This window comes from Pan paniscus, chromosome 16 (genome assembly GCF_029289425.2).
Source record: "Pan paniscus chromosome 16, NHGRI_mPanPan1-v2.0_pri, whole genome shotgun sequence".
NCBI lineage: Eukaryota > Metazoa > Chordata > Mammalia > Primates > Hominidae > Pan > Pan paniscus.
Genome location: NC_073265.2, coordinates 34193326 through 34221322, shown reverse-complemented (window position 1 = coordinate 34221322; position 27997 = coordinate 34193326). Strand labels below are relative to the sequence as shown.

The following is a 27997-nucleotide window of genomic DNA, read 5'->3' as shown; positions in this document are numbered from 1 at the left end:
ACAGGCTTGGTTTCTATACAAGAAACAATCAATGGTATGTAACTATGATAAAGTATTCAGGAGAAATGTGTTTCAGGGAAAGATAATTAACATTTAAGGTTTTTGTTTTTTCTGTTTTTTGTGTAATTTACAAGATCTGAAGGGCTTAACCACAGATGTGAATATAAATAAGGAAAAGTTATCATATGGAAAAATATAATTCTCAAATGCTGATGCCAAAAGTAGTGTTAAAATTTTGTCTTATGAAATTTGAGTCAGGGGAGAAGGGCCAGGGCCAGGGCCCACATATACCCAAATGGTCCAAGCACTAAAAAAAAGTGTGAATTTTCTTCAGATAATTCTACAGCTGGTATTCACTTGCTTGGAAGAAGTACAGTTCTAAGATGATAGCTTCACAAATAACACTGTCATTTATAAGTCACAAAAATGTAATAAACCAATCAGACTCTATATAACATGGCCATATGAATAAAGATAACAAACTGCCTTCTTGAAATCACTACAACTCAATACTAATGAAACTGTCTAGGGTCGATGGTCTTGTAGTCTGAGGTGTTATCTGAGCTCATTGTTTCACAACCAAGAAAATTAAGGAGCCTGGACACAAGGGTGAGGTTGGAGCAAAACTTTTATAAGCAAAAGAAAGAAAGCTCTCCACAGTGGAGAAGGGACCCGAGTGGGCTGCTGTTTTTACAGTTGAATCCAAAAGCTTTTATGTGAAACTCCCCTCAACTCTGTAGCTGTTTGTGTAACTTCCCTTATCTATGAAGCTGTGTATGTAACTCTCCTTATCTGTGTATGTCTTGGGTAAACACAAAGTGCAGCTTCTCTTGTTTGTGTAACTGTGGGTCTGTTTTAGGCAAGCCCCTCACCTCCCTGTGCAAGTTCCCACGGAGCCCACCATGTAAATGCCTGAAAAGGGGAGGAATTTTTTTCCTGAGAGCCTGCTAATCACACAAAGAACAAAGGCTCTATGCTGGGCCTTGCCTTCTTATCAGTGCAGCTGCCATTTGGTTTTTCCCCGGGCTGCTCTATTTATGCCTGTAGCTGTGATTTTTTCAGGCTCTTTCTCAGAGGACTAGCCTTAGTGGTCTGCCTAACTGATTTTTCCTTTTCTTCTCCCTCACTATTTCAGCTTATTTAAAAGACAAGCATGTTGGCTTGTTTCTGGGTCTGCTTTGCGGATCTGCAGTTGTATTGTACCTGGCACAGAAGCTACAGCATATGCTATTTGGGAGAGTGGGGAAGCACTTGCCTAGAAAATCAACAGGGTTGTGTTCCAATTCTGTTTTGGCCCCCAGTTAGTCCCCCTAAGTAAGACATCTTCTCAAGGTCCTTATTTCCTCATTAAAAACAATAAGTGAACTGGACTCGTTCTTTAAGTTCCTTTCTAGAACTGTGATTCTAAGGTGACTTGCAGGTTCATCTAACAAGACATAACACTCATAGTTTGTTTATGTTGAGTCACTTTTGAGATATTTATTATCAGAAACCATCCAACATGAAATATGAATTATTAAAATGTTTTTCTCCATGTTTCAAACCAGAAACAGTAATTCAGAATTCAACTAGCATCCTAATTTTTAAAATCAAAATAAGATGACCAGATTAATAAAACTTAGCATTCACAGTATTCAATCTAGAAAAAAATATAATTAATAGAATGTTAAAGCCAAAAGAACATTTGGAAGACAGAAAGACAGAGAGAAGGGGAGGAGAAAAGAGAGAGAGAAAAGAGAAAGCAAGAAAGAGAAAGAGAGAAAGAGGAGGAAGAGGAGGATTGAGAGATGGAGAGTTTGAGATTGAGACTTCTTATGAAATATATTTTAATGGCAATTACTCATTAACAACTGCGCATTGAGAATATTTGAACATGTTGTTAAAAGCTAGGGGAAAAAATGTCAAAACACAGAACCAAAATGATTCTGTATTTCCTAAAGATATACTTTGAGAAACAGAAAAATTATTTCCCATTTCACTATCCCCCAGTACCAAAAGGGAGCATTTTATGCTATGCACATCTGTATAATATTTTATAGAAAATAAATGCCAAGGTATTTACAATTTAATTTACTATTTCCTCTTCAATTTGTTTTTTATAGCAGACATATTAATTTCATTTTGAACATGATATGCCAAATATCCTGAGGTTCCAGGAATGAAGTCATGTAGCTCCCCAAGGAATTTCTTCATGGCATCAATTGATATATAACCTACAAAATAAAATTTAAAAAAAGATATATACTTCAAACCCGCTCATACTATTCGCTTTTCAGTGTCTTTGATTTATTAGAGTTAAGACTTCTAAAGAATGTTTTTAGAAAAGAAGTAAGAAGAAGAAATAATACCAGTGAGAAGATTCTCCATGAAACCTTATAATTATCCGGGAACACCTCCTCTTCCCCTCCCACAACTTTCTGCCACCTTTTAAAAGATTAAAAGGTGGATTAAAGCCGCTTTGACTATTGAGATTGTGATGTCTAGGTTAGGGCTAGGACATAAAAGAACTTAGATCAAAATAACTGGGAAGTGTATCTAGCTTAGACGGTAATCACTTAGAACTATCCATCCAACTAGCTACTAACAGTGCAAACAGTTCATCTTCCCTGTTCCAGCAGGCAACACTTTCCTGCACTGCTAACACTGGAATAGGATTCTTTTAACAAAAAAAATTAATGAAAAATCGATGTTATTGCTCAGTCAACAAAGATAATGGGTGAGAGTAATTTTGATGTCAATTAGTTATCCAAAACAGATATGAGTCATATAAAAAAAACACTGCCTAGAATGGAGACAGCTTAAGGACTCTATGACTAAGCAATATTAACTTGATATCAATTGCTTACTATTTAAATGATTACATTTTATGTGTAACACAAGTGTTTGTGGCTTTTACTAAAATTGAAATCTAATTTAAAAATAAATATTGTGTGAAAAAAATTCTGGTAGAGCTCAAGGATGACTGAATTTAGAACACCATACCATCAAGATCAACAGGATATCCATGCATATTGTTTAATCATTTTTAATAAAAATAATAAATTCAGAGTTAATAAATTAACTATCAATCCAAGCACATAAAATTGACTAATCTTTAAAGATATTTTAATCATGGTCATTTACTTTAGGAGCTCTTGAAGCACTATTACTATACTCTATGAGTTCATAATCTTTGCCTAATGGCTATGTATCTGTGTAAAATAAACTAGTGCAGAAAAATATCACTATTAGTGTTTAGTTAATTGCACATATACACTGTGTGAAACCTCTGAAGATGTGTGAGGATAGGAATTTAAAAATTACTACATTAGTAAAAAATATTCCTGTAAGTATAAGAAGGATAGGACATTTATGGCATCAGAAATAGATTATTGTAGCATTTTTGAATAGTTAAGGACTTTAGGCTGAAATGGACAGAAACCTAATTTAAACTAACTTAAACAAAAGGGGAGTTTACTGGAAGGACATTGCCATATCATCCGAGCTGTGAGGAAGGCAGGCATATTGCTGGGACTCAGAGTTAATTAGAACCAGCTATGATTGCTCTCACCAGTCTGAAGTTTTTAGGGTTTTTTTTTCTGGTGTGTGTGTGTGTGTGTGTGTGTGTGTGTGTGTGTGTGTGTGTGTGTGTTTTGACAGGGTCTTATTTTGTTGCCCATGCTGGAGTGCAATGGCACTATCACACCTCACTGCAGCCTTGGTCTCAAGTTTTTCTCTATGTATTAGCCTCATTTTCCTTTTTGGAGGCAAGTTGGCTTTCTTTTCATGGTAGAAAATACGGCCAATGACAGCTCCTAAGTTTTACGTCTTAGAGTTTTGATCACCTAAATGAGAATGACTTGATTTGCTATGTTCCACATCTAAAAATCCAGAAGAAGATCTGCAATTAGCCCGGTTCAAATCAGGCATTCACTCTCAAAGCAAATGTTGAGGGTGGGGAGCAAGCTCATGTTTTAAAAAATGTCTGTTCCTGTGTTATCCAGATAAATTGGGAGGGAGAAGGGAATTCCTAAGAAAGGCACTCCTGGTGGACAATCCCACATGCATCTGTGATAGCCAGCCACCCAGTGGCCCCAACTGATCCCCACCTCCTGATATTCACAGTCCACTATGATTTTGTACTTGGTTTGATCTGTATAACCATTGGCATATGACAGAAGTGATGCAATGTCACTTCTGAGAGTCGGATGTAAAAAAGACTATGGCTTTTTTTCTTGGGCATGCTCTTTCTTATTCTTGGATTTTTCACTCTGAGGGAAGCAAACTACCTACCATGCTGTGGATGGTCCTTATGGAGAGGCCCATTTGGTGAAGAGTTGAAGCCTTTGGCCAAAATCCAGCAAGGACCCAACACCTGCCAGTAACCACTTGAATGAGGTTTGAAGTGGATTTTCCAGTCCCAGTTGTGCCTTGGAATGACTGCACTCCAGCTGACAACTTGACTGCAACCTTACAAAAAGCTGTGAGACAGAAGTATCCAGCTAGGATACTCCTGGATTTCTGACCTTAGAAACTGAAATAATAAATGTTCACTGGGTCAGGTGCGGTGGCTCGTACCTGGAATCCCAGCACTTTGGGAGGCCAAGGCAGGAGGATTGCTTGAGCCCAGGAGTTCGAGACCAGCCTGGGCAACACAGTGAGACCTCATCTCTATAATAAATAAATAAATAAATGTTCATTGTTTTAAGCTGCTAAGTTTCAGAGCACTTTGATTTACATCAATAAATAACTAATACAGCATCTACTATAGATTTCCAAACTTTTAATTATCAGAACCTTTTGATTTGAAAATTGTTGCCAGCAAAGTATTTACAATTATTAGTAATTGCTTTCTTACTCTTATTAATCACATATGTAACTGTCAATCAGAACTTCTTATCATGGGTGATAATAAGTGATATTAGTTTGAGAAAATTTAATTCCAGTCAAAAGCTGAAAACAAAACAAAAACTCTTTTGATGATTTAGGGGATATTTGGCAATGTCTAGGGACATTTTTGGTTGTCACAACTGGGGGAGAGATGGGTGATGCTATTGGTATCTAGTGGGCAGAGGCCAAGGTAAATATGCTATAATGCACAGGACTGACACTCACCTACCCTCGCCCAAACAAAGAATTATCTGGCCTAAAATGCCAGTAGCGCCAAAACTGAGAAACGCTGTTCTAGGCTATTGCCCCAACTTGTATTTTCTATAACTAAAGACCACAATTAATTCTATTTTCAGAAATTTAATAGTCAATGTGTTGAACCCAACCCATTCCAAAGAAGAGATAGTGAAGTTTTAGTCACAAAAATTGATACCACAGCCTAAATTAGAACTCTTAGTCACTAAATGTTTAATTAACACAAGCTGATTTCTTCCAACAAGAAGTTATTCCTTCCTGTGCAAGCAGATGTGCATGATAAAAAAAGAGAAGTACTTGTCATTTCACATCAAAATTAAAAACAAATACATTATCTCTAAAAATGAAGATTTCTTCCAAGAAATTGCTATTATTTAATGCAGAAATACAAAAAAGGAAATTTATTCAATTGAGCAAATAAAAAGATTAAAAATTTTTACTTTAGTTCTACCAATAAAATTCACAACAGAGTATTACCACAGGTTGAAATTATACTTTTAAAATTCTGACTAATTTTTTAATAGTTTTTTAAAATTTGTTTTTGTGTTACACTGTTATGTCTTTTTGAACAATCAGACTGTTTCTTTATCCAGCAATAATACAAAAAGCAGCACTGTTACATGTCCAAATGTAGGTATATGTCCTTATGTATGGCTGATTTTAATATTTATCATTTCTCTCTTAAATATATTAATAAGTGTTTGGTAAGTCCAAATGAACAGGGATAGTAATATGGCAAGACATCTAGGATCTAGGAAACTGTGGACTAGCTGCAAGAGGTAGTTTTAACATTGCTAAATAAAGAGAAAATGATAAATATACAAATTATTTTTTAAATAAGCTTTCAAAAACCCATACTTTAAAAATTGCTCTTTTAAAAGCAATTTTTAAAAAAATCTCTATTTTTAAAATTGTTATCAATGACTCCACTGAATACTACTCAGATCAAAGTATCTAAATATCCATCTCATTCAACACAATTGAAATCCCAATGGCCACTTTTCAGTTGGTTCCCTTGGTTCTACCCTCTCAATGTCAGCCGTGGTTAGTTGTCTTCTCTTTATGTACAGCACTAGGATAGGAAACCCAGATAAGGAGTCCATGGACATCTGCGTAATCCATGTATAGGCTTCTGGGCATCTGTGAGCCTTTTAAAATTATATGTAAAGTTTGTGTGTTATGTTTTTGTTTGGTTTTTAAAATATTTATATATTTGATATTGAATGGAATGGCAGTGTGTGTGTTATGTTTCTATGTGTGTATGCTAAGGAAAGGGGCCTATGTTTCATCAGATTCTCAAAAGAAACTCTGATTGGAGCTGTTCATATAATTTATCTTCCAAACTGGGACACTTGAGAATTAAAAACTAATGCCAGAACAACAGCATAAACTGGGACTGTCTCATGTAAATAGGGACATGTGGTCACCCTACCTTGATACCATTGTTTTAGCACAGAAAATTTAAAAGCATATTCCTGGGTCAATTCTGCAGGTAATTTATTCAATATTTAAGTGATGTGTCCTCCATTACCAGGCTTACTAGAGAAGGCTCTACTCTCTACGTATCTGAAGTACAACAGCTTTATTCAACACAATATTCTCTTGTTTCTTTCCTACCTGAGTTTAGTCTAAATTTTATTTTAAACTACCTGTTACCATGTTGTTAACTGGGTAATTCTGTAGAGGGAAGTACATCTGCTTTTCTACAACTGGAGTTCTTATAAAATGCTTTTCTGGGCTGTAAAATAAAGCATACAGAAAGTCACACATACATAGCATTTATATGTCTATATGTATTACATTTATATTAAAGTATATTTATAAATAAATATTTATAATACATATTTACATTTACTATAGTATATTACACCACATATGTATATATTTGGATTTGTTTTACAAGTGAGAACTTATTCCAGGCAATATATATAGTGATTTTTTAAAAATATATAGAATGCTTCACAAATTTGCATGTCATCCTTGCGCAGGGGCCATGCTAACCTCTGAATAGTTCCAGTTTTGGTATATGTGCTGTCAAAGTGAGCACATATATAGTAATTTAATTGCTCTTTGATCAGACTTCAGTCTTAATGGGTGAAAATGTTAATTATGAACTTCTTTTGTGCTTTTAAGTAATATAAAGACCCATATAGATATTCTAGTGTTCTTAGCCACTTCACAAAACAAGTATTTGAGTCTATAGAGTCCTGGGTCTTTTTCTCAATATCCCTGAAAGTACAATAATGCAATACTATATATTTAGACAAAATACACATATACATATACAATATTAAATCTGCCAAAAGAAAAGCATAGTAGATTCTATTTTAAATGATCACAACATTTTTGTTAGTATTCAAATAATTGGGCCTCTATTAACTAGTATTTCCATAGTTTACTATAACAAATAAAAACTGATGTCTAGGCGAGGCGCAGTGTCTCACACCTGTAAATCCAGCACTTTGGGAGGCCGAGGCAGGTGGATCACCTGAGGTCAGGAGTTTGAGACCAGCCTGGCTAACATGATGAAAGCCCATCTCTACTAAAAATACAAATCAGCTGGGTGTGGTGGCACGCACCTGTAATCCCAGCTACTCGGAAGGTTGAGGCAGGAGAATTGCTTGAACCCAGGAGGCAGAGGTTGCAGTGAGCCAAGGTCGTACCACTGCACTCCAGCTTGGGCAACAGAGCGAGACTCCACCTCAAAAAAAAAACAATTGATGTTCTAATTATACAATTGTAAAATCTAAAAAAAATTATATTCTTATTTTTAAAAGCTAAAAGGTGGCCAGGAACAGTGGTTCACGCCTATAATCCCAGCATTTTGGGAGACAGAGGTGGGTGGATCACTTAAGGTCAGGAGTTTGAGACCACCCTGGCCAACATGGTGAAACACTGTCTCTACTAAAAATACAAAAATTAGCCAGGTGTGGTGGCAGGCAGCTGTAATCCCAGCTATTCGGGAGGCTGAGGCAAGAGAATTGCTTGAACCTGGGAGGTGGAGGTTGCAGTGAGCTGAGATGGCGCCACTGAACTCCAGCCTAGGTGACAGAGCCAGACTCTGTCTCAAAAAAAAAAAAAAAGCTAAAAGGATCTCAACTAAAAGATCCTATTTTCATTCATGTCGTTTTGAACAGTCACTATTCAAAAATGACAATGTTTACTATACTTAGACCACATATAACTAACAATATAATTGTATAAAAATAAAAACCTCAATAATTAAAAATTGGAGTCATCCTTAAATTTATTATTTTCCTAAAAATCTAGAAGTACACTGAGTAATAGCAAAGGCTTTATTTTCCATTTTTAAGGCCTGGTGCAGTAGTTCACGCCTGTAATCCCAGCACTTCGGGAGGCTGAGGCGGGTGGATCACCTGAGGTCAGGAGTTCACAACCGGCCTGGCCAACATGGTGAAACCCTGTCTCTAATAAAAATACAAAAAAATAGCCAGGCGTGGTGGCACATGCCTGTAATCCCAGCTACTCAGGAGGCTGAAGCAGGAGAATCACTTGAACCTGGGAGGCAGAGGTTGCAGTGAGCCGAGATCGCGCCATTGCACTCCAGCCTGGGCAACAAGAGCGAAACTCTGTCTCAAAAAAAAAAAAAAAAAAAAACAAAAAAACCTTCTATTTCATTTAAACTCTCCCAAAAGAAACTCTACTCATCAGGATGAGGTCCTACAAATAAAGCAAAATTGTGTTCCCAGAAAAGTCAGGGACCACCCACTATTTAATTCTGGCCAAACAATAAGAGATAAAGGGAAAAAAGGGGGGGGATGAAAAGGAAGAGATATTGTGAAAGAAGGAATACTTTCATTATTTTATTTTACTATTTTTTTTTTCGGAGGACAGAGTCTTGCTCTGTCACCCAGGCTGGAGTGCAGTGGCACGGTCTCGGCTTACTACAAGCTCAGGCCTCCCAGGTTCAGGCCATTTTCCTGCCTCAGCCTCCCAAGTAGCTGGGACTACAGGCACCCACCACCACAACTGGCTAATTTTCTGTATTTTTAGTAGACACGGGGTTTAACTGTGTTTGCCAGGATGGTCTCGATCTCCTGACCTCGTGATCCGCCTACCTGGGCCTCCCAAAGTGCTGGGATTACAGGAGTGAGCCACCGCACCCAGCTGGAATACTTTCATTATTAACAAATTATATGACTATGCACCCTGAAGAGCCAAGAGAGAATTGATTAAAATATCCTTAGAATCTTAAGGAATTCCAAATGGGTAGATATAAGACCAATATCCTCATTTCAATAACTCAGAGTGGCTGCTTTCGCTGGTTAAGTGGAGGTATCTTCAGGGAAATCTGAACCCGTGGTGATCCCTGGCAACCCAATCTGTTTTTGGCTGTTTCTAAACATTAGGGAATGGAAACTCCATGGCGGCCCTAAGTAGCCTGGTTTCAGGCTCTCTTGGATGCACTGATAAAAGGTGATACCTGTATGCTAAATTATGAGAAAACCCCAGCAACTCCAGTTTCAACATATTGAGGAGATGCTTCTGTTGCTTCCCAATTTGCCCATATGAAGACATCAAAAAAGGACTTAAGGATTCAGAGAAAGAGAAATCTTATGTTAAAGAAAAGAATTAGATTTTTGGAAGAAAAGCTTATAGGAGCTCAATTAGATGAAGAAACAAGTTTTGTGGAATACCAACAAGTAAATAAGGCCTATTCTGTATATTGAAAGATTTGCATTGAGAGATGATTTAAAGAGCAAATTGGATAAAATGAGTAAACACAACTCTGAATCTTTAAAAGTATTGAATAAACAGATGCAATCTAAAGAAGGAGAACTCTAGCTAAGGACAGAGGTCGAAACTCAGCTGGTGATGAGGAATTTCAATCCACCTTCATCAAACTGGGAGGTGGAAAAGTTAAGCTGTGACCTGAAGATCCACGGTTTGGAACAAGGGTTGATGAGGAAAGAAGGTAATGATCTCAAAATAGAACTACTCAAAAACCAGACAAACCTATCTGTATGAGGAAGACAATCTTGAAGAGCAGAGATCTCTGAAGAGTAAGAACTTCAAGTGATAATACACAGAATGTATACTGGCAACTGAAGAGATAAATGTCTAATTTATATCTGGTGACTCAAGTGCTAGCTGAACTATTAAGAAAACTGGAAACCCCAACTGCAATCAAGAAAGCCTGCACCTCGGTAGGATGCATTGAAGACCCTTGGAAAGACAGCACAAAACTGCGCATGATGAATTTTACTGCAACATACACAAGACATCCCCTTCTCTCACCAAATGGCAAAGTTCTTTTTTATACTACATCTTCCCCTTTACCAGGAGATATAAAGGTTTTATCAGAGAAAGCAGTCCTCCAATCATGGACAGATAATGAGAGAGCCATTCCTAATGAGGGCACACACTCTTACGGCAGAAATTCTCTGGAAGATCATTTTGAGTATTCCCAATCCCTCCTGACTCAAGTGAGACAGCATTTAGGGAAATTAAAGTAAAATTTTGCCTTCTAACCAATGTGCCACTACTGCATTACTTGGATCAACATAATAAAAATTTCCTTTATAAGACTTAACTCTGAAGAGACTCATCATTTGATCACAAGGACACTGTCTCTCAGTGGTTCTCTCAAGAAATTACTTAACAAACTAAACGTAGATTTTGATTAAAATTTTGTAGAGTTCTTTAGTATATGCGTTTGAACATACTATATGATATTATGTAGTTTATTTCCAGTATGAAAGAATACCCTCCAGCTCCATATTCTAAGAAACAGATATATGCTACTAATTTTTTTTTTTTGATACATGGCCTCACTCTTTCACCTTGGTTGAAGCACAGTGGAATGACCATAGATAGCTCACTGCAAACCTCAACTCCTGGGCTTAAGCAATCCTCCTGCCCCAGCCTCCCAAGTAGCTAGGACTACAGGAGTACACCACTACACCCAGTTAATTTTTTTTTTTTTATCTTTTGTAGTGACTGGCTCTGTCTATGTTGCTCAGACTGGTCTTGAACTCCTGGCCTCAAGCTATCCTCATGGCTCAGCCTTCCAAAGTGCTGGGATTACAGGTGTGAGCCACCATGCCTGGCCGGCTACTATACTAATTAATAAATACCTTGGGCCCAGAAGTTCAAGACCAGCCTCAGCAACATAGTGAGATGCCATCTTGACAAAAAAAATTTAATTAGGCTGGGTGAATTGGGGCACACCTGTAATCCTAGCACTTTGGGAGGCCTAGGAGGGTGGATTGCTTGAGGCCAGGAGTTTGAGACCAGCCTGGCCAACATGGCAAAAACAAGTTTCTATTAAAAGTACCAAAAAAAATTGGCTAGGCGTGGTGGTACACAGCTGTAGTCCCAGCTACTCAGGAGGCTGAGGCACGAAAGTCGCTTGAACTCAGGAGGTGGAGGTTGCAGAGAATATAGTGAGCCAAGATTGTGCCACTGTACTCCAGCCTGGGTGACAGAGCGAGACCCTGTCTAATTAATTTTTTTAATTAGCCAGGCGTGGTGGCACACATCTGCGGTCCTAGCTACTCAGGAGGCTGAGGTGGGAGGATTGCCTGAACTCCTGGGAGTTCCAGGTTGCAGTGAGATATGATCATGCTACCTCACTGCAGCTTGGGTGACACAGCAAGATCCTGTCTCTCTCTCTCTCTCACACACACAAATTAAGTAAATAAATAAGGTGTTTAAGATAGAAAAAAAACTCCTCTTTATACCATAATTTCCACATCCGATAATTTACATGAAGAAAACTATCAAAAAAGTAGAGCAAGATTTATTTTTAAAAAGATGTTCATGGAAGTGTCATAAAAGTAACAAATTCTAGGCCAGGTGTGGTGGCTCATGCCTGTAATCCTAGCGGCATTCTGGGAGGCTGAGGAGGGAGGATCTCTCACTTCAGCCTGGGAGGTTGAGGCTGCAGTGAACTGAAATCACGTCACTGCACTCCAGCCCTGGGGGTGAGAGTGAGCTTTTGTCTCAAAAAAAAAAAAAAAGGTTAAACAAAATGAAATGCCATATGCTGCCATTACACATCATAATATCAAATAAGATTTTTCGGCCAGGCACGGGTGGTTTATGCCTGCAATCCCAGCACTTTGGGAGGCTGAAGCAGGTGGATCACTTGAGGCCAGGAATTTGAGATCAGCCTGGGCAACATGGCCAAACCCCGTCTCTACTAAAAATACAAACAATTAGCTGATGTGGTGGGATGGCATGTGCCTGTAGTCCCAGCTGCTTGGGAGGCCAAGGCACAAGAATTGCTTGAACCCAGGAGGCAGATGTTGCAGTGAGCCGAGATCACGCCACTGCACTCCAGCCCGGGCAACAGAGTAAGATTCTGTCTCAATTAAAAACAAAATAAAAGTTATTACAGGAAAGGTTATTACTTGGAGAGGATTTGGGAGAAATTAGGATTTTATACTAATTCTGTACTGCCTGATTTTTCATACATCAAGTTTGTATGATGTAAAAAAAATCAACCTCCCTAGTACTATGCTAACAAATGCTTCAGCAGGTAAATTGAGGGTATATTTTATCTATGTTCACACTGCACCCTCTGGTGTTTCCACAAAGAAAAAGCTCTAAGTAGACACCTACCTAGGGTTTATTCATATCCTTTTTCCATTTCTGTTGTTTTTGGATTGGACATATTTTTCCCAGATTTCTAATACCTCTTTGTATATTAAGGAAATTAGCCCTTATGGGAGAAAAACTTGAAAAAATTATATAAATTACATCATTACTTTTTATTTTGAAGAAAGATAACTACTATTTGATCATTTATATTACAGCAGCTAAATACCAGACTGTAGGGTACCCCAGTCCCATCCTCCCCTCCCCCGATTCCACTCCTGGCTTTCTTTCTGTGTCCTGACCAAAAATCACAGAAGGCTTTGACTGCTCTGTGAGACAGCCCAGTGCAGGGTTTTCCCATCAGGCTTGAACTCAAACCAGGACCTTAAACATTTCCAGGCACTGATAAAGGTACCTAGGTTGCTGCTCAAAACACTGAAAGAAACTGGCCTCAGCCCTGAGCCAGATTCCTTAAACCCTCATATAAACTCCATACCCAGACCCCCTCACTGTGGATATACCTAGGTAGAACACCCCTTATATCTTGTCCATTGCAAGAATTGGTGCAATACTGTACAAGTTCCCTCAATAAATGCTTTAGACTGATTACTCTAGCTAGTGGTTCTTTCTTTAGAATCCCAACTGGCCCCAACTTGGGACAGTTTGGGGCACTCCATTGTGGGGATTCCCCTGCCTCCACTTTTAGATTGACTCCGGCCACAGGTCTGGAGGGATAAAACAGACTTCTGAAGAACCAATGTTCCCTATGAATATTTGAAAACCAACTGAATTGGAAAATATGGAACTAGGACTAGATCATGTACAAGCCTGCAATGAGAAGGCCTCTTATAAACTGGTCCTAATACAATGGCAAGGCCATGTTTGTTTGTCTTTTTAAGTTAATTTCTTGTTTTTCTTTGAGACAGAGTATTGTTCTGTCACCCAGGCTAGAGTGCAGTGGCGTGATCACAGCTCACTGCGGTCTCAACCTCCTGGGCTCAAGCGGTCCTCCCACCTCAGCCTCCAAATAGCTAGGACTATAGGTATGTGCCACTATGCCCAGCTAGTATTTTAAATTTTTTATAGAGATGGGGTATCCCTATGCTGCCCAGACTGGTCTCAAATTCCTGGGCTCAAGCGGTCATCCGGCTTCAGCCTCCCTAAGTGCTGAGATTACAAGCATGTGCCACAATGCCCACATTTAATTTCTTAAACCAACGTAATATATTACAAGCAATTTGGAAAGAAGATGGGAAATCACTCACCACTTTTCATCCTAATAAAATTACTGCTAATATGTAGTGTATTTCCTTCCAAGTAAAAAATATATTTTAAGATTCTTTTGTAGTTCATAAGCATGATGATGGGGTTTTCACACACAGATACCTATAATTTTTAAATAATTTATTAACTGCTATCATAACATACATAAAATCCTTGTCTTCTTTCTGCAGAGACAGTATAGTGTGCTATACTATGAGATAGTATAGAATTCTACATAGTAAATACCTGGTATAGTATTCAATGACTACCATTTAAATAATGGGTTCTGACTCAGTGCAAATCCTGCTTCTCCCGTACTTAATAAAGTTTATATGACTTTGGGGAAATTGCTTATCTTTCTAATCATAGATCTCTTTTTTTTTGTTTAATGGGAATGATTATAATGCTATCTATCTCATAGGAAAACTGAAAATTAAATGAGATAAGCACACAATCAGTGCTCACAGATTTCTACATTGAATTGAATATTAATGAAGTTTCTGAATTCAGTACCTTTTGGATAATTCTTTTTTGTGCTCTGTTGCTAGTTCACTGTTTTCCCTAAGGGTCTTTATTTCATTTGGTGTTACTTCATCATGCTGTGGATAGAAAAGTAAATCACATTTTAAAAAATCGTCATACCAGTGATCCAATCAGTAATGTTTTTAAAAAGGAAAAATAAACTGGAAATATATATCTCAAAAGCCATAAAAATATTTACACATTTAAGCCACTCAATCTAGCTGAGTGAAGAAAATTTACAAAATTTTTTCCACACACACATATAATTATACTATATATTTTTGGAGACACATAAAGAAGACCAGAATTTTAAATATACCAGCTGTGGTTATGTCAGATAAGTAAAACTTTGACTGATTTTATTCTCCTTTCAACTATTGAAATTTCCTCTAATGTGGTTATATTACTTTTTAGTCACAAAAATAAGGAAACAAAAAATCTTGCTACTGATTTAAACTTTCTTAAAATCCTTGACTTAAGGATTCCTGTGAGCTACAAATCAAAAATATAAAGTAAGCTGAACAAATTATATTTCTCCTTCAAAAGGACAGTGAAGTATTTGCTTCACTATATACGTAAAGACATATACGTAAAGATATAAAATAACTAAACGTATGTTAAGCTTTTTCTAAATATTCTGTGAAAGCAGCTTAGATACTGGTACCTATCATATAATCTATTTATTTTATATACCAGTAAGAAGTTTCTTTTTTTCTCCTTTTCTTTTTTTTTTTTTTTTTTTTTTTTGAGACAGAGTCTTGCTCTGTCACCCAGGCTGGAGTACAGTGGCAAAATCTCGGCTCACTGCAACCTCCGCCTCCCAAGTTCAAGCAATTCTCCTGCCTCAGCCTCTCGAGTAGTTGAGATTACAGGCGCCAGCCACCACATCTGGCTAATTTCTTGTATTTTTAGTAGAGACGGGGTTTTGCCATGTTGCCCAGGCTGGTTTCGAACTCCCAAGCTCAGGCAATCGGCCCGCCCCAGCCTCCCAAAATGCCAGGATTACAGGCGCGACCCACTGCGCCCAGCCACCATTAAGAAGTTTCTATATTTAAATAAAAACTTAAATCCACTCCAAACAATAGTAATGCTCCCCAGATTTATCCTAGTTATTGCTATTCAATGAATACCTTCCACGTATATATGCTATGGTTACATTATTATAATTGGCTAATACTCATATCAACCAATATTTTGAAAGAATTGACAAACTCTTTTATCATGTAATAATATAACTTCTAGAGTCAACGTCCATACAAGCATGTTTTAGTAATTTTTTAGTAGAAAAAACATTGGATTGGGTTAGAGCTGAGAAAATTTGGCTCCACTTTGCCAATGTGTACTAAAATGGGTCATTATATTTTCTTTACCTTAGTTTTCTCATGTATAAAGCTAAATGATGAAATTAATGATCTTTAAACTCTAAAGTTCTGCTAGAGTCAATAATTACGACCAAATAATAACCATTGCATTACTGCTCACGTTCCTGCAAACACTGTGAAAAGTCAAGGATTAGATATTTCAGTCCTTAGTACAACATACTATTACCTCCTAGACAAAAAAACTGAAAGAACTATTATTTTCAGATGATGATGCCTTGGGAAGAAAAAACAAATTAATGACAGAAATATAAAATATGTAAGTTGATAGCCTGATTTTGGACATAATGTAAAGGTTTTCTATATGATATGGCTGTGGGTTTGAAGTTTAAAAAAATAAAAAATAAAAATGAAAGATTTTCTCCCTAACTCTTTATTGTGAAAAATTTCAAACTTACCAAAAAGTTAAAGAATAGTACAATAGACCAGGCGCAGTGGCTCACGCCTGTAATCCCAGCACTTTGGGAGGCCAAGGCGGGTGGATCACAAGGTCAGGAGATTGAGACCATCCTGGCCAACATGGTGAAACCCCGTCTCTACTAAAAATACAAAAAGTAGCTGGGTGTGGTGGCGGGTGCCTGTAATCCCAGCTACTCGGGAGGCTGAGGCACGAGAATCGCTCCAACCCAGGAGGTGGTGGTCGCAGTAAGCTGAGATCCCGCCACTTCACTCCACCCTGGCGACAGAACGAGGCTCTGTCTCAAAAAAAAAAAAAAAAAAAAAGAATAGTATAATAAATACCATATACCTTTCACCTAGATTCACAAAGTGTTAACATTTCCGACACCTTGAGTGCCTCCTCTCTCTTTTTATTTTTGTGGAACCACTTGAAAACATTTGCAGATATGACATTTCCACTCTCTAATACCTGGCATGTGTTTTCTAAAAATATACATTGTTTTATCTTTACAACACCACTATCACACTTAAGAAAATAAAATGTAATACAGTATCACCCATTATACAGTTCATTGTTAAATTTTCCCAATTGCTCTCCAAATGTCTTTTATACCTCTTTTTTATGTCTCTTCATCTACTATGCTCCTATTGCTTTTTTTGTATTTTATGACATTAACTGATGTTAGAGTCCAGGTCAGTTAATTGTCTTGTGGTATGGTCCATATTCTGGATTTGTCTGAATGTTAACTCATAATTAAATTCGGGTTAAATGTTTTGAACAAGAATACTACACAGATAATATTGTGTATTTATTATACCATATCTGACTGAACATAATGAAAGGTTGCTCCAATATTGGTGATGCTGTTTGCTAAGTTAGTTAAATGGTGCCTGCCAGATCGCTCCATTGTAAAGGTACACTGTTTAACTTTGTAACTAATAATCAATCTGTGGGTGATAATTTGAGATCATAGGTTTAGAATCCATTAATGACCTTATCTAAATCAATTATTAAATTGAGGGTTATAAAAATGGTGATTTTTCTGTTTTATCTTTCTTTCTATATTTACTAGCTGCTATTTTTGTAAAGGAAAATTTTCCTTATCCCACCTTTATCTTCCTTATTTTCTTCCTTCTTTCCTTTCTTCCTTCTGTCCTTCCTTTTTTCTTTATGTCTGCTTTTGGAGTATCATATACATGTATGGAATGCTTCACGAATTTGCGTGTCATCCTCATGCAGGGGCCATGCTAATCTCTGTATTGTTCCAATTTTACTATGTGTGCTGCCGAAGCAAGCACATGGATTCTTTTTACCTAACATATTATAATCCATTATTGTCATTATTAGTTTTAATGCTCAATTGTTCCCAAATTTGGCTATTACTTAAAGATTTTGAAGTTAAGTCAAAAGCATAAGTAAATCTGAGGCAGGATGGCAAAAGCTACAAAACAGCTATTTTTCCAGTATTACACACTTTTTTTCTTCTTGTTTTGGTTAATCAGGCAGCCCCCGAACCAGAATAGGTTCAGACAGACTCTTGTACACATTTATTGAGGGGTGTTATTCAAAACATTGAACAAACAGTACATCATAGGAATTCACCAATCAGAGTCTACACTGGCAGTCAAGAACTGGTAAATGGCAGGGCGCGGTGGCTCACGCCTGTAATCCCAGCACTTTGGGAGGCCGAGGCGGGCGGATCACGAGGTCAGGAGATTGAGACCATCCTGGCTAACACGGTGAAACCCTGTCTCTACTAAAAATACAAAAAAAAAAAAAAAAAAAAAAAAAGCCGGGCGTGGTGGCTGGCGCCTGTGGTCCCAGCTACTCTGGAGGCTGAGGCAGGAGAATGGCGTGAACCCGGGAGGCGGAGCTTGCAGTGAGCCGAGATCGCACCACTGCACTCCAGTCTAGGCGACAGAGGGAGACTCTGTCTCCAAAAAAAAAAAAAGAACTGGTAAATACTATGCACCTATTATTCTCTTCTTATTATAACAGAAGCAAATTTTCAAGTTTCTTATGGGAATAATTTTATTTATACAAAATAACCTCAATTTTACTAATGTACTACTATAAAACAATGTCGAACCAAGTAATATTCAATAACAGCATGCCCTTTAAATTTCTTAATCTGTGCTGGGCACAGTGGCTCACGCCTGTAATCCCAGCACTTTGGGAGGTCAAGGTGGGCGGATCACTTGAGGGCCAGAGTTCGAGAACAGCCTGGCCAACATGGTGAAACCCCATCTCTACTAAAAATACAAAAATTAGCCGGGCGTGGTGGCACACGCCCATAATCCCAGCTACTTGGGAGGCTGAGGCAGGAGAATCGCTTGAACCCAGAAGGCAAAGATTGCAGTGAGCTGAGATCGCGTTGCTACACTCCAGCCTGGGAGACAGAGTGAGACTCCGTCTCAAAATAAATAAATAAATCTCTTAATCTGACTCATTGATGCTAACATGTCACAAGTAAACATTTTAAAGATAACCTTGCTTTCAGAAAATGTTGAAGCTGTAGATGCTAATCAAGTACCTTAATTTACTCTTACCTTTTCTATCAGAAAATGTTGGTCTTGTTCCCAAATAAAACTACCAATTTTTCTTCTTATTTCTGTGGTGAGAAAAACAAATCCAATACTGTTTTGGTTTTTTTTTTTTTAAGAATCTTCTGAATTTTGCTTAAAGTCTGAAATTTCTAGGCCAGTGTTATTCTATTTGCAACAAAATCACATAACACACTTGTTAAAATGCAGATTCCTATTGAATCAGATCATTGAGGAGGAGCTCTGGAATTTGCATTTCTAACAAACTCTCCAGATGATTCTAATACACTTTGCTAATCATTGTTGTAGACTTTTCCTGCTAGAATATATCTATATCTATATTTGTATCTCTATATACATTAGATGTGTGTGTGTATATATATATATATATCATTGAGGTATGTTCATCCACTCTTCTTTTATATCTATATTTGTATCTACACATATATTAAATATACATCAATATCTGTATCTGTATCATTAGATATACATTAGATGTATATGTATATATGTATGTATAGATATACCTCTGCATTTATAGATATATATCTCTCTATATAATAATGCATATGTATCTATATAATGCATTAGATATATATTAGATGTATATCTAATGTCTATATAGCTATAGATATTGATACAGATACACATATATAGATATAGATATAAATGAAGGATGCATTAACAATATGTCTAGTAAACATGGTAGTACAGGAATTCTACAATGGTCAGTATGTCAAAGGACAATGTCATCATCCAAACTCAATGATCTCAAAAGTTTTCACAGTAGTCAAAAGGACAAAAAAGGTAATATTACTCTAGACTTTTGCTGTCCAGTATGGCAGCCACTAGCTACATGTAGGTACTGAGCACTGGAAATGTGTAGTTAATCCAAATTGAGAGGTGCTGGAAGTATAAAATAAATACAGGATTTTGAAGATTTAGTATCAAAAACAGAATGTAGGGTATCTCAATTTTTATAGATTATATATTGAAATAATATTTTAGATGTATTAGGTTAAATAAAATATATTTCTAAAATTAATTCTACTCACTTAATTATGTAGTTAATTTTTTTAGAGAAGGGGGTCTCACTATGTTGCCCAGGCTGGAATGCAGTGGCTATTCACAGGGGTGATCATGGTGCACTGCAGCCTCAAATTCCTGGGTTCAAGGGATCCTCCCATCTCAGCCTCTAGAGTAGCTGGGATTACAGGTGCATGCCACCTCACCCAGTTATTTTTTATTCTTAGTAATGTGGCTACTAGAAAATGTAAAATTCATATGTGGCTCACATTTGCACCTCACACTTCTACTAGACAATAGGCAGATTAAAAAGGTATACTTTTAATTTTTTAAAAGAAGCATGTTTTCATTTAAAACAGATTTTTGAAAATTTAAATACATGTTAACATAAGATGCTAAACTCAAAGACAGAATAGGAGTGATAATTTAAAATCATATAAGTAAATAGGAGTGATAAATTAAATCACAGCCATTCTACAATATAAGTTCCTTGAAGGTGGGTATTCACTGATTGGCACAAGTAGTTTTTAAAACAATTCCCCCATCCAGTCATTAATTGATTTATGTAACTACTTAGAACAATTTAGTGTTATTACTTATAAGTAGGTTTGACCAGGACATTGACTATGGAAGGAACCAAATCTCTGGGGTTTCTAATGGCTCTTTTATAGAAATAATTTTTAAGTTGTTTGTTTTCTTTTCTTTTTAATACTCTCCTCACTGGGAATATGTACTCAGCTTCGATCTGTCTTTCTGGAGATGAACACGTATCTACGATATGTATGATAACACGTATCTTGATATGTAGGCAAGCTACATATCAAGAATTGATATGCTTGCCACCTACATATCAAGAATTGAGTAATAATAAGAAACCTACCCATGGGGTAGTTAAAGTTAGCCCAGGCCAGGCGCAGTGGCTCATGCCTGTATTCCCAGCACTTTGGGGGGCTGAGGCGGGTGGATCACTTGAGGTCAGGAATTCAAGACCAGCCTGGCCAACTTGGTGAAACCCCATGTCTATTAAAAATATAAAAATTAGCCAGGTGTGGTGGTGGGTGCCTGTAGTCCCAGCTACTTAGGAGGCTGAGGCAGGAGAATCGCTTGAACCCAGGAGGTGGAGGTTGCAGTGAGCTGAGATCACACCATTGCACTCCAGCCTGGACGACAGAGTAAGACTCCATCTCAAAATAATAATAATAATAAAGTTAGCCCAGAAAAAATAGGCAGGATTTGGGTAGAAGAACGGTATAAGAAAGGGTGTTCCAAGCAGGGAAAACTAAAAGAACCAATCTCAGAAGCAGTTTATTTGCTTCCCCATCCTATTTCCTAGGGCTGCTGAAAAAATTGATGTGAAAGTGCTTTCAAATGTATTTTAAAAAATACAGATACATGGGTTTATTATCATAACCAATCTTTAAATATCAGAAGAAAAAATTAGAAAAATAATGAAGAGATTCAAAAGTAGCAAAGAACACATTTATTAAATGCTCACATCAGACACCTTAATACATTATCTTATTTTTAGAAATAATTTGAAATTATTAAAATAAATAGAGACAGGGTCTCACCATGTTACCCTGTTGCCCAGTCTAGTCTTGAACTCCTGGGCTCAAGTGATCCGCCCGCCTCAGTTTCCCAAAGTGCTGGGATTACAGGCACGCCCTACCGCACCCGGCCTATTATCTCATTTTATCCTCAAAACAACTTAAGAAAGTAACTTGCTAAATGATCACAAAACTAGTAAGCATTAGATTGTAGCCTGTGAAGGCAAGATCTGCATCTGTTTTATTCTCCACGGAATCCCCAGCACCTACCCAGGTTGAAACCTGGCACACAGGAAGAGCTCAATGAATGTATGAATAAACAATACATAAACAAAGTCAGGATATACACCCAAGGCAATCTGATCCAAAGTCCATGCTTTTTCCACTTATGTTAAATAGATACAAAATTCAAAAATATGTGATTGAGAACAAAATAAGTACAGTTGAATTTGGCTGTTTAACAGAGATTAGCCAGATTTGGCTGTCTGACAGGGATTGGCTGAATGATCTTTGCTAACCTTTTTGCAGGCACGCAGGAGGAAGAATGAAATGACCCAAAGCCACCGAGTTTTTTATTTCGGCATTAGCTACTGCAGAGAGATAGTAGGCATGAAAAACTGTAGCATTATCTTCTATGTAATCAAGACTCTGATATATTCTAGGAGAAAGAAAGGAAATATTTTAGGTTATGAAAGAAACAAGAATGTATTTAACCTTTCAAAAGAATAAATAAATAACTGGAAGTAGGGAGACGATTACATTGAAGCATACATGTATGCTGTCCTTTTCTGGCAAGGAAGGAAAAACATATGGCATAAGATACTACTTTCTGGGGGCCTATATCTAGCACATCTCAGAGCTTTACAGGGTTGGTTAATCATCATATGAATTAGGAAACTTGATCTAAAACGGTCGTGTTCACTGGGCATCAACAGTGGATTGAGCTAGCAGCCTATGGGGCTTATCCATGGTCATTGCTATAAAGAGGGATCAATTAATCCTGAGGTGAGGAGTGTGCATGCAATCAGAGAAAGCTTCACATATAGAAAGCAACATCTTTTCTATAGGTGGAGATAAGAAGAGCATTACAAGAAAAAGGCATGCGTGAACAATAATGGCAGTTCGGGTTGACTGGGCTACGGAAGGCATGAGAAAAACTGGGAAATAAACAAGGCAGGCACAGCCACGATCTAAATCTGTAGGAAATCAGCAGCGGGGGGGTGGGGGCGGGAGTGGGGAAATGAGGGTGGTAGGGCCCTGATCTGATGTCTGGTTTGTAAACGAAATCTGACAGCCATGCGAAGGAGGATCTCAGGGAACAGATTCGAGGCACAGTAACGGCTTAGGAAGTTACTCTGATAGTTCCGGCGAAAACGGAATTAAGGTGCTACTAAGTTAGTGTCAGTGAGGATGAAGAACAATTACAGGGATCTAATTCATGGTATTCGGCCACTGACTGATTCATGGCGTAGGGTTGTTATTCAAAGTTTTGGAGAACACAGGCCCTGGCGCAGGTATGAGGGGAAATGACAAGATTTGATTTAGACATTGAGTATGAGGGGCCTTCAAGGCGCTACATGTGGGTGTAGAAGAGGCAGCTGGAAACACACACTTGGAATTCAGGAAGAGGCCCGAGGACCAGGGAGAAGCCTGTGACACTGCAGCAGAAAGGAAAGGAGGTTGTCTATTTCTTTCCCTCAAATCTAGGACTGAAAACTTGCCCGTTTCCAGTCTCACCCTATCGTCAATATTTTTTTATTTTATTTTATTTTATTATTTTATTTATTTATTTTTTTGAGATGGAATCTTGCTCTGTCACCCAGGCTGGAGTGCAGTGGTGCGATCTTGGCTCACTGCAACCTCCGCCTCCCGAGTTCAAGCGATTCTCCTGCTTCAGTCTTCCCAGTAGCTGGGATTGTAGGTGTCCGCCACCGCGCCCAGCCTCATCAGTATTTATTAGTGGACTGCAACTTCCATCCCTAACTCCCGGCTCATCCTAACATAAGAGGCACTGCCAGGTCGCCCTCAGTACCTCAGCGTGTCTGGGTGCGAGGCATCACAGCTGAACAAGAAGTCGGCGGCTCGCGGGTCACTGATCGTTCCCCCTTCAGCCACTGTGGAGGTAAGAGCACAGGGTGAACCTATCAAGCACCCTGGACCCAAAGCATCAGAGAGAGCAGGATGCTCCCCTTACCACCTAACCCGCTGCTTCCACTCAGCTTCCTACCCCAGAATTGCCTCAGATCCTGGCTAACGCTGCCGCAAAACCAACCGCGCTGCCCTTGAAACATGGCGTCGCCAAGCCTGCGGAGATGTGAGAGAGGGGGCCGCAGAGCTGAGATCCCTGATTGGTTCCAGGTCCAAAGCCAAGCTCGATGATTGGTTCTCAAGAGGAATGGCCGGGAAAGGCCTGAGGCCCTCAGATGAGGGACAGTCGCTACCAGACTGAGCTGACTGGTTCTCGGGATCACTTAGGGGCCTCTCAGCCTTCCCCTGATAAGAGGAGGGCGGCAACTCGAGTTGGTGAGGGTTTTTTGTTTGGTTGGTTGATTTTGTTTTAAATTTTGAGGTGGGGAGTTTTAAACCCTAAATATTAGTAAAGTTACCATGCTTTATGTTTACAGGCATAGGGCAGATTCTGCAGTATCAAGTATTATTTTTGAAGCAAAATTCATTTCATCATTTCATCTATAAATGTTTCACTTTGAATCCCTGAAAAGTGAGGGCTTAAAAAACATACACACAACCACGACACCATTCTCGCACTTAAAAGATAGTTCTTTAATATAGTCAAATAGCACCAGTGTTCAAATTTCTGTTTTCCTCAAAATTGTTTTCCTTTTACAGTTTCCCACCTCTTACATCAGTTGTGATAAGTAGTTATATTTTTCTGGTGTTGTGTTCTTTTAAACATTAAAAAATTGTTTATATAAAGTTGTCCATAAAGTCTTTTACTTTTTTAATATCTGTGGGATCTCTAGTCATGGTTCTTGTTTTCAGTTTTTTGTCCTTGTTTTTAAATTTTTCCTCCTACTTTAGTCACGTCTCTGACAATCTTTTTTTCATTTCTGATACTGGTTATTTGTGCCTTCCCTTTTTTCATTTCCTAGTCTGATTAGAACTTCGTCCATTTTTTAGCCTTTTCAAAGAACATACTTCTGGTTTTATTGATATTCTCTTCATGTATTTCTTTTCTATATCATTAATTTTAGCTCTTTATAATTTCCTTCCACTTTTCTTTCTTTAAAATTGCTGTTCTTAGGCTGGGCGCAGTGGCTCATGCCTGTAATCCCAGCACTTTCGGAGGCCTAGGTGGGGGGATCACTTGAGGTCAGGAGTTCGAGACCAGCCTGGCCAGCATGGTGAAACCCCATCTCTACTAAAAATACAAAAAATATCCGGGTGTGGTGGCGCATGCCTGTAATCTCAGCTACTAGGGAAGCTGAGACAGGAGAATCGCTTGAGCCCAGGAGGCAGATGTTGCAGTGAGTTGGGATCACGCCACTGCACTCCAGCCTGAGTGACAGGGCAACACTCCATCTCAAAAAAAAAAAAAGGCTGTTCTTTTTCTAATTTCTTGAACTAGATAATTGTTTTTGATCCTTTATTTTTCTAATATGTGCATATAAAGCTATAAATTTCCTTTGAAATGTGTGTCACATGTTTTTAAGAGGTCATTTTTTATTATTATTCAATTCAAAGTATTTTCAGATTTCCCATATGAGTATTGTGACTCGTGGATTATGTGAAATGTTTTTAAATCTCCAAGTACATATGATTTTCTAGTTATCTAGTTGTTATTGATTTCTGGAGTTCGAGACCAGCCTGGCCAACATGGTGAAACCCTGTCTCTACTAAAAATATAAAAATTAGCTGAGTGTGGTGGCACGCGCCTGTGGTCCCAGCTTCTTGGGAGGCTGAGGCAGGAGAATCACTTGATCCAGGAGGTGGAGGTTTCAGTGAGCCGAGATCGTGCCACTGCACTACTACAGCCTGGGCAACAGAGCAAGACTCCATCTCAAAAAAAAAAGGAAGGTGTTTTGTGTGATCTTTTCTCTTGAAGACCAGGAAGAGTTTATCTTTAAATGTCCCATTTTACTTCATGTGCCCTTCACAATTGTAAATTATTCTTCACCTTTTTTATCCTAATACATGCATAGTTACATTGATATATTTGTTTTTAGCCATAACAAGTTTTGATGTGCATTCTTGTCAATATTGTTTGCTTCAAAATCTATAAAGCCTAATGATTTTACTAGCTTATGACTTAAAGTTTACTGTTTCAGGAGAATTTTCCCAAATACTCAGTTGACTCAAGTTTATTTCAGCAAAAATTTCTTGCAACATACTTTTAAATATTATCTCATTAGTTTATTCCATTGTTTTATTACTTTTTTCCTGGCACTCCAACTTTGTGAATAGTGCCTTTGCTTAACTTTGATTTCTACCACTTTTCTGTGACCTCTTTTTTCCTTATGTCATTTTCATTCTCCAGGTGTTTTTCTACCTTTCTTCAATGCTAGTCATTATATTTTCATTTGAGTCTATTCTCTTTTGTGACCTTGTGGTTCCCTTTTTCTTTAGGAGATAACTTTGTCTTTCTTTCATTTATCTTCCAGCTTTAATTAACTATATTTTCATTTCCTTATGTTTTTGCCCATTTTTGTTCTTATTTTTTAGATATGTGACTCCAGGGGCTTTTCATATCCACAAATGCTTATTTGAATAAATTTTATTCTATTTGAAGTGTCAGCTTAGAATTTTATTCTGAGCCATAGTTATTTTATTTGGGGAGATTTGAATTAGTCAGAGTATATTGGATCTGAGTTTTTATTTGTTTATTAAGGATTTACGTAAGTTACATGAACTTGAAAATTTCTTAGACTGATTTAAATAATTTATGAATACTCTTAGACTGATTTAAATAATTTATGAATACTCCTGACCTCAGGTGATCTGCCTGCCTTGGCCTCCCAAAGTGCTGGGATTATAGGTGTGAGCCACCACGCCTGGCCTATCAGACCTTTCAAGAACAACATACAAAGCAAAACAATCATAAGGTGGGTAGCAAATTCAAAATACTCTATAATATACAGAGGGCTTTATATCCAGCCAACTAACCTTGTGTAGTACCAGGACTACATAAGAAAGTGTTAAAGATATAAGAACATATAAAATCATTTACCTACAAGCCTTTCTTGAAGAAACTACAGGATGAGTTTCATCCAAACAAATATTACTGAGAAATCCTCATTAAAATGATGGGTGTGAGTATTTACACATATTGTAGCTCTAAGGCTAAAATGAAAATAGGACAAGGGTGAGTTACTAATATGGAAATCTTATATATTGTGTAAGTTAAAAATAATGAAACTAAAAATGGGAGGAGAAGAGAGAGGGAAAGAAGAAAGTAGAATAAGTTAAATTTTTTAAAATACAGAAGCAATTAATACAGGACTTGTAGAAAAGGAAACACAGCAATTATAATAAAAATAGTTATAAAACATTGTGACACAGTTGAGGCCAAATCTATCAAAAGTCATAGTTATCCATATGAATGGCTTAACTACCAAAACAAGACATCACTTTGAATCACAAAACACAACCCAAATATTTGCAGAATATAAGAGACACACCAAAACCAAAGTGATTAAGAAAGGATAAAAATTTACACACAAGGCCGGGCGCAGTGGCTCATGCCTGTAATCCTAGCACTTTGGGAAGGTGAAGTGGGCAAATCACCTGAGGTCAGCAGTTCAAGACCAGCCTGGCCAACATGGTGAAACCCTGTTTCTACTAAAAATAAAAAAATTAGCTAGGTGTAGTGGCAGGCACCTGTAATTCCAGCTACTCAGGAGGCTGAGGCAGGAGAATCGCTTAAACAAGGCAGAGGTTTCAGTGACCTGAGATCATGCCATTGCACTCCAGCTTGGGTGACAAGTGCAAGACTCTGTCTCAAAAAAAAAATATGCACAAAGGCATACTAGGCAAATGAAAACATTAAAAAAACAAGGTATAGCAATCCTTATGTAAGTAGTATTCAGGCCACAAAACATTAAGCATGACAAAGAAAGCAAGCTTTTAATGCTAAAACCCAATTCACGATAAAGATACAATACTTATGAATGTCTGCGCACAAAAATCACGTTCTGCATAAATAGAAACCAGAGAGGCACTAATGAGTAGTTAGGAAGGCTCTCATCATTGGGAACTTTAAAACACTACTCTCAATACAACACACATCAAGTGGACAAAATAACTAAGGATATAGAAGACCTAAACATCATAAAATCAATAAGAAAAATCTTAAGAATAAATACAAACATTACACCCTTAGAAAATATACTTTCTTTGGAGACACAGTCTCACTCTGTTGCCCAGGCTGGAGTGCAGTGGAACGATCTCAGCTCACTGCAACCTCCAACCCCCTGGTTCAAGCAGTTCTCCTGCTTCAGCCTCCCAAGTAGCTGGGACAACACGCATATGCCACCACCCTGGCTAATTTTTGTATTTTTAGTAGAGATGGGGTATCACCATGTTGGCCAGGCTGGTCATGAACTCCTGACCTTATGATCCACCCACCTTGGCCTCCCAAAGTACTGGGATTACAGGCGTGAGCCACCCTGCCCA

General features: G+C 37.9%; 1 protein-coding gene, 2 non-coding genes and 1 pseudogene across 3 annotated transcripts; 1 reads left to right on the top strand and 3 right to left on the bottom strand.

Moving 5' to 3' along the window:
* Window positions 1–9: 9 nt before the first annotated feature.
* On the bottom strand, window positions 10–27997 carry TERB2 (telomere repeat binding bouquet formation protein 2). The gene is made up of 7 exons (XM_008961932.5): window positions 23595–27997; window positions 23400–23481; window positions 21886–22025; window positions 18801–18862; window positions 14464–14549; window positions 6774–6862; window positions 10–2213 (listed from the first exon to the last, which is right to left on the bottom strand). Exons 1-7 carry the CDS (start codon window positions 23656–23658, stop codon window positions 2074–2076), a joined length of 663 nt encoding a protein of 220 aa, XP_008960180.2. The 5' UTR covers window positions 23659–27997; the 3' UTR covers window positions 10–2073.
* LOC112437396 (U6 spliceosomal RNA) lies at window positions 7068–7171 on the bottom strand. Its single transcript, XR_003026015.1, has one exon. It is a non-coding gene; the product is annotated as a U6 spliceosomal RNA (small nuclear RNA).
* LOC117976129 (5-azacytidine-induced protein 2-like) lies at window positions 9351–10165 on the top strand (annotated as a pseudogene).
* Window positions 17446–17549, bottom strand: LOC112437391 (U6 spliceosomal RNA). The gene has a single exon (XR_003026010.4). It is a non-coding gene; the product is annotated as a U6 spliceosomal RNA (small nuclear RNA).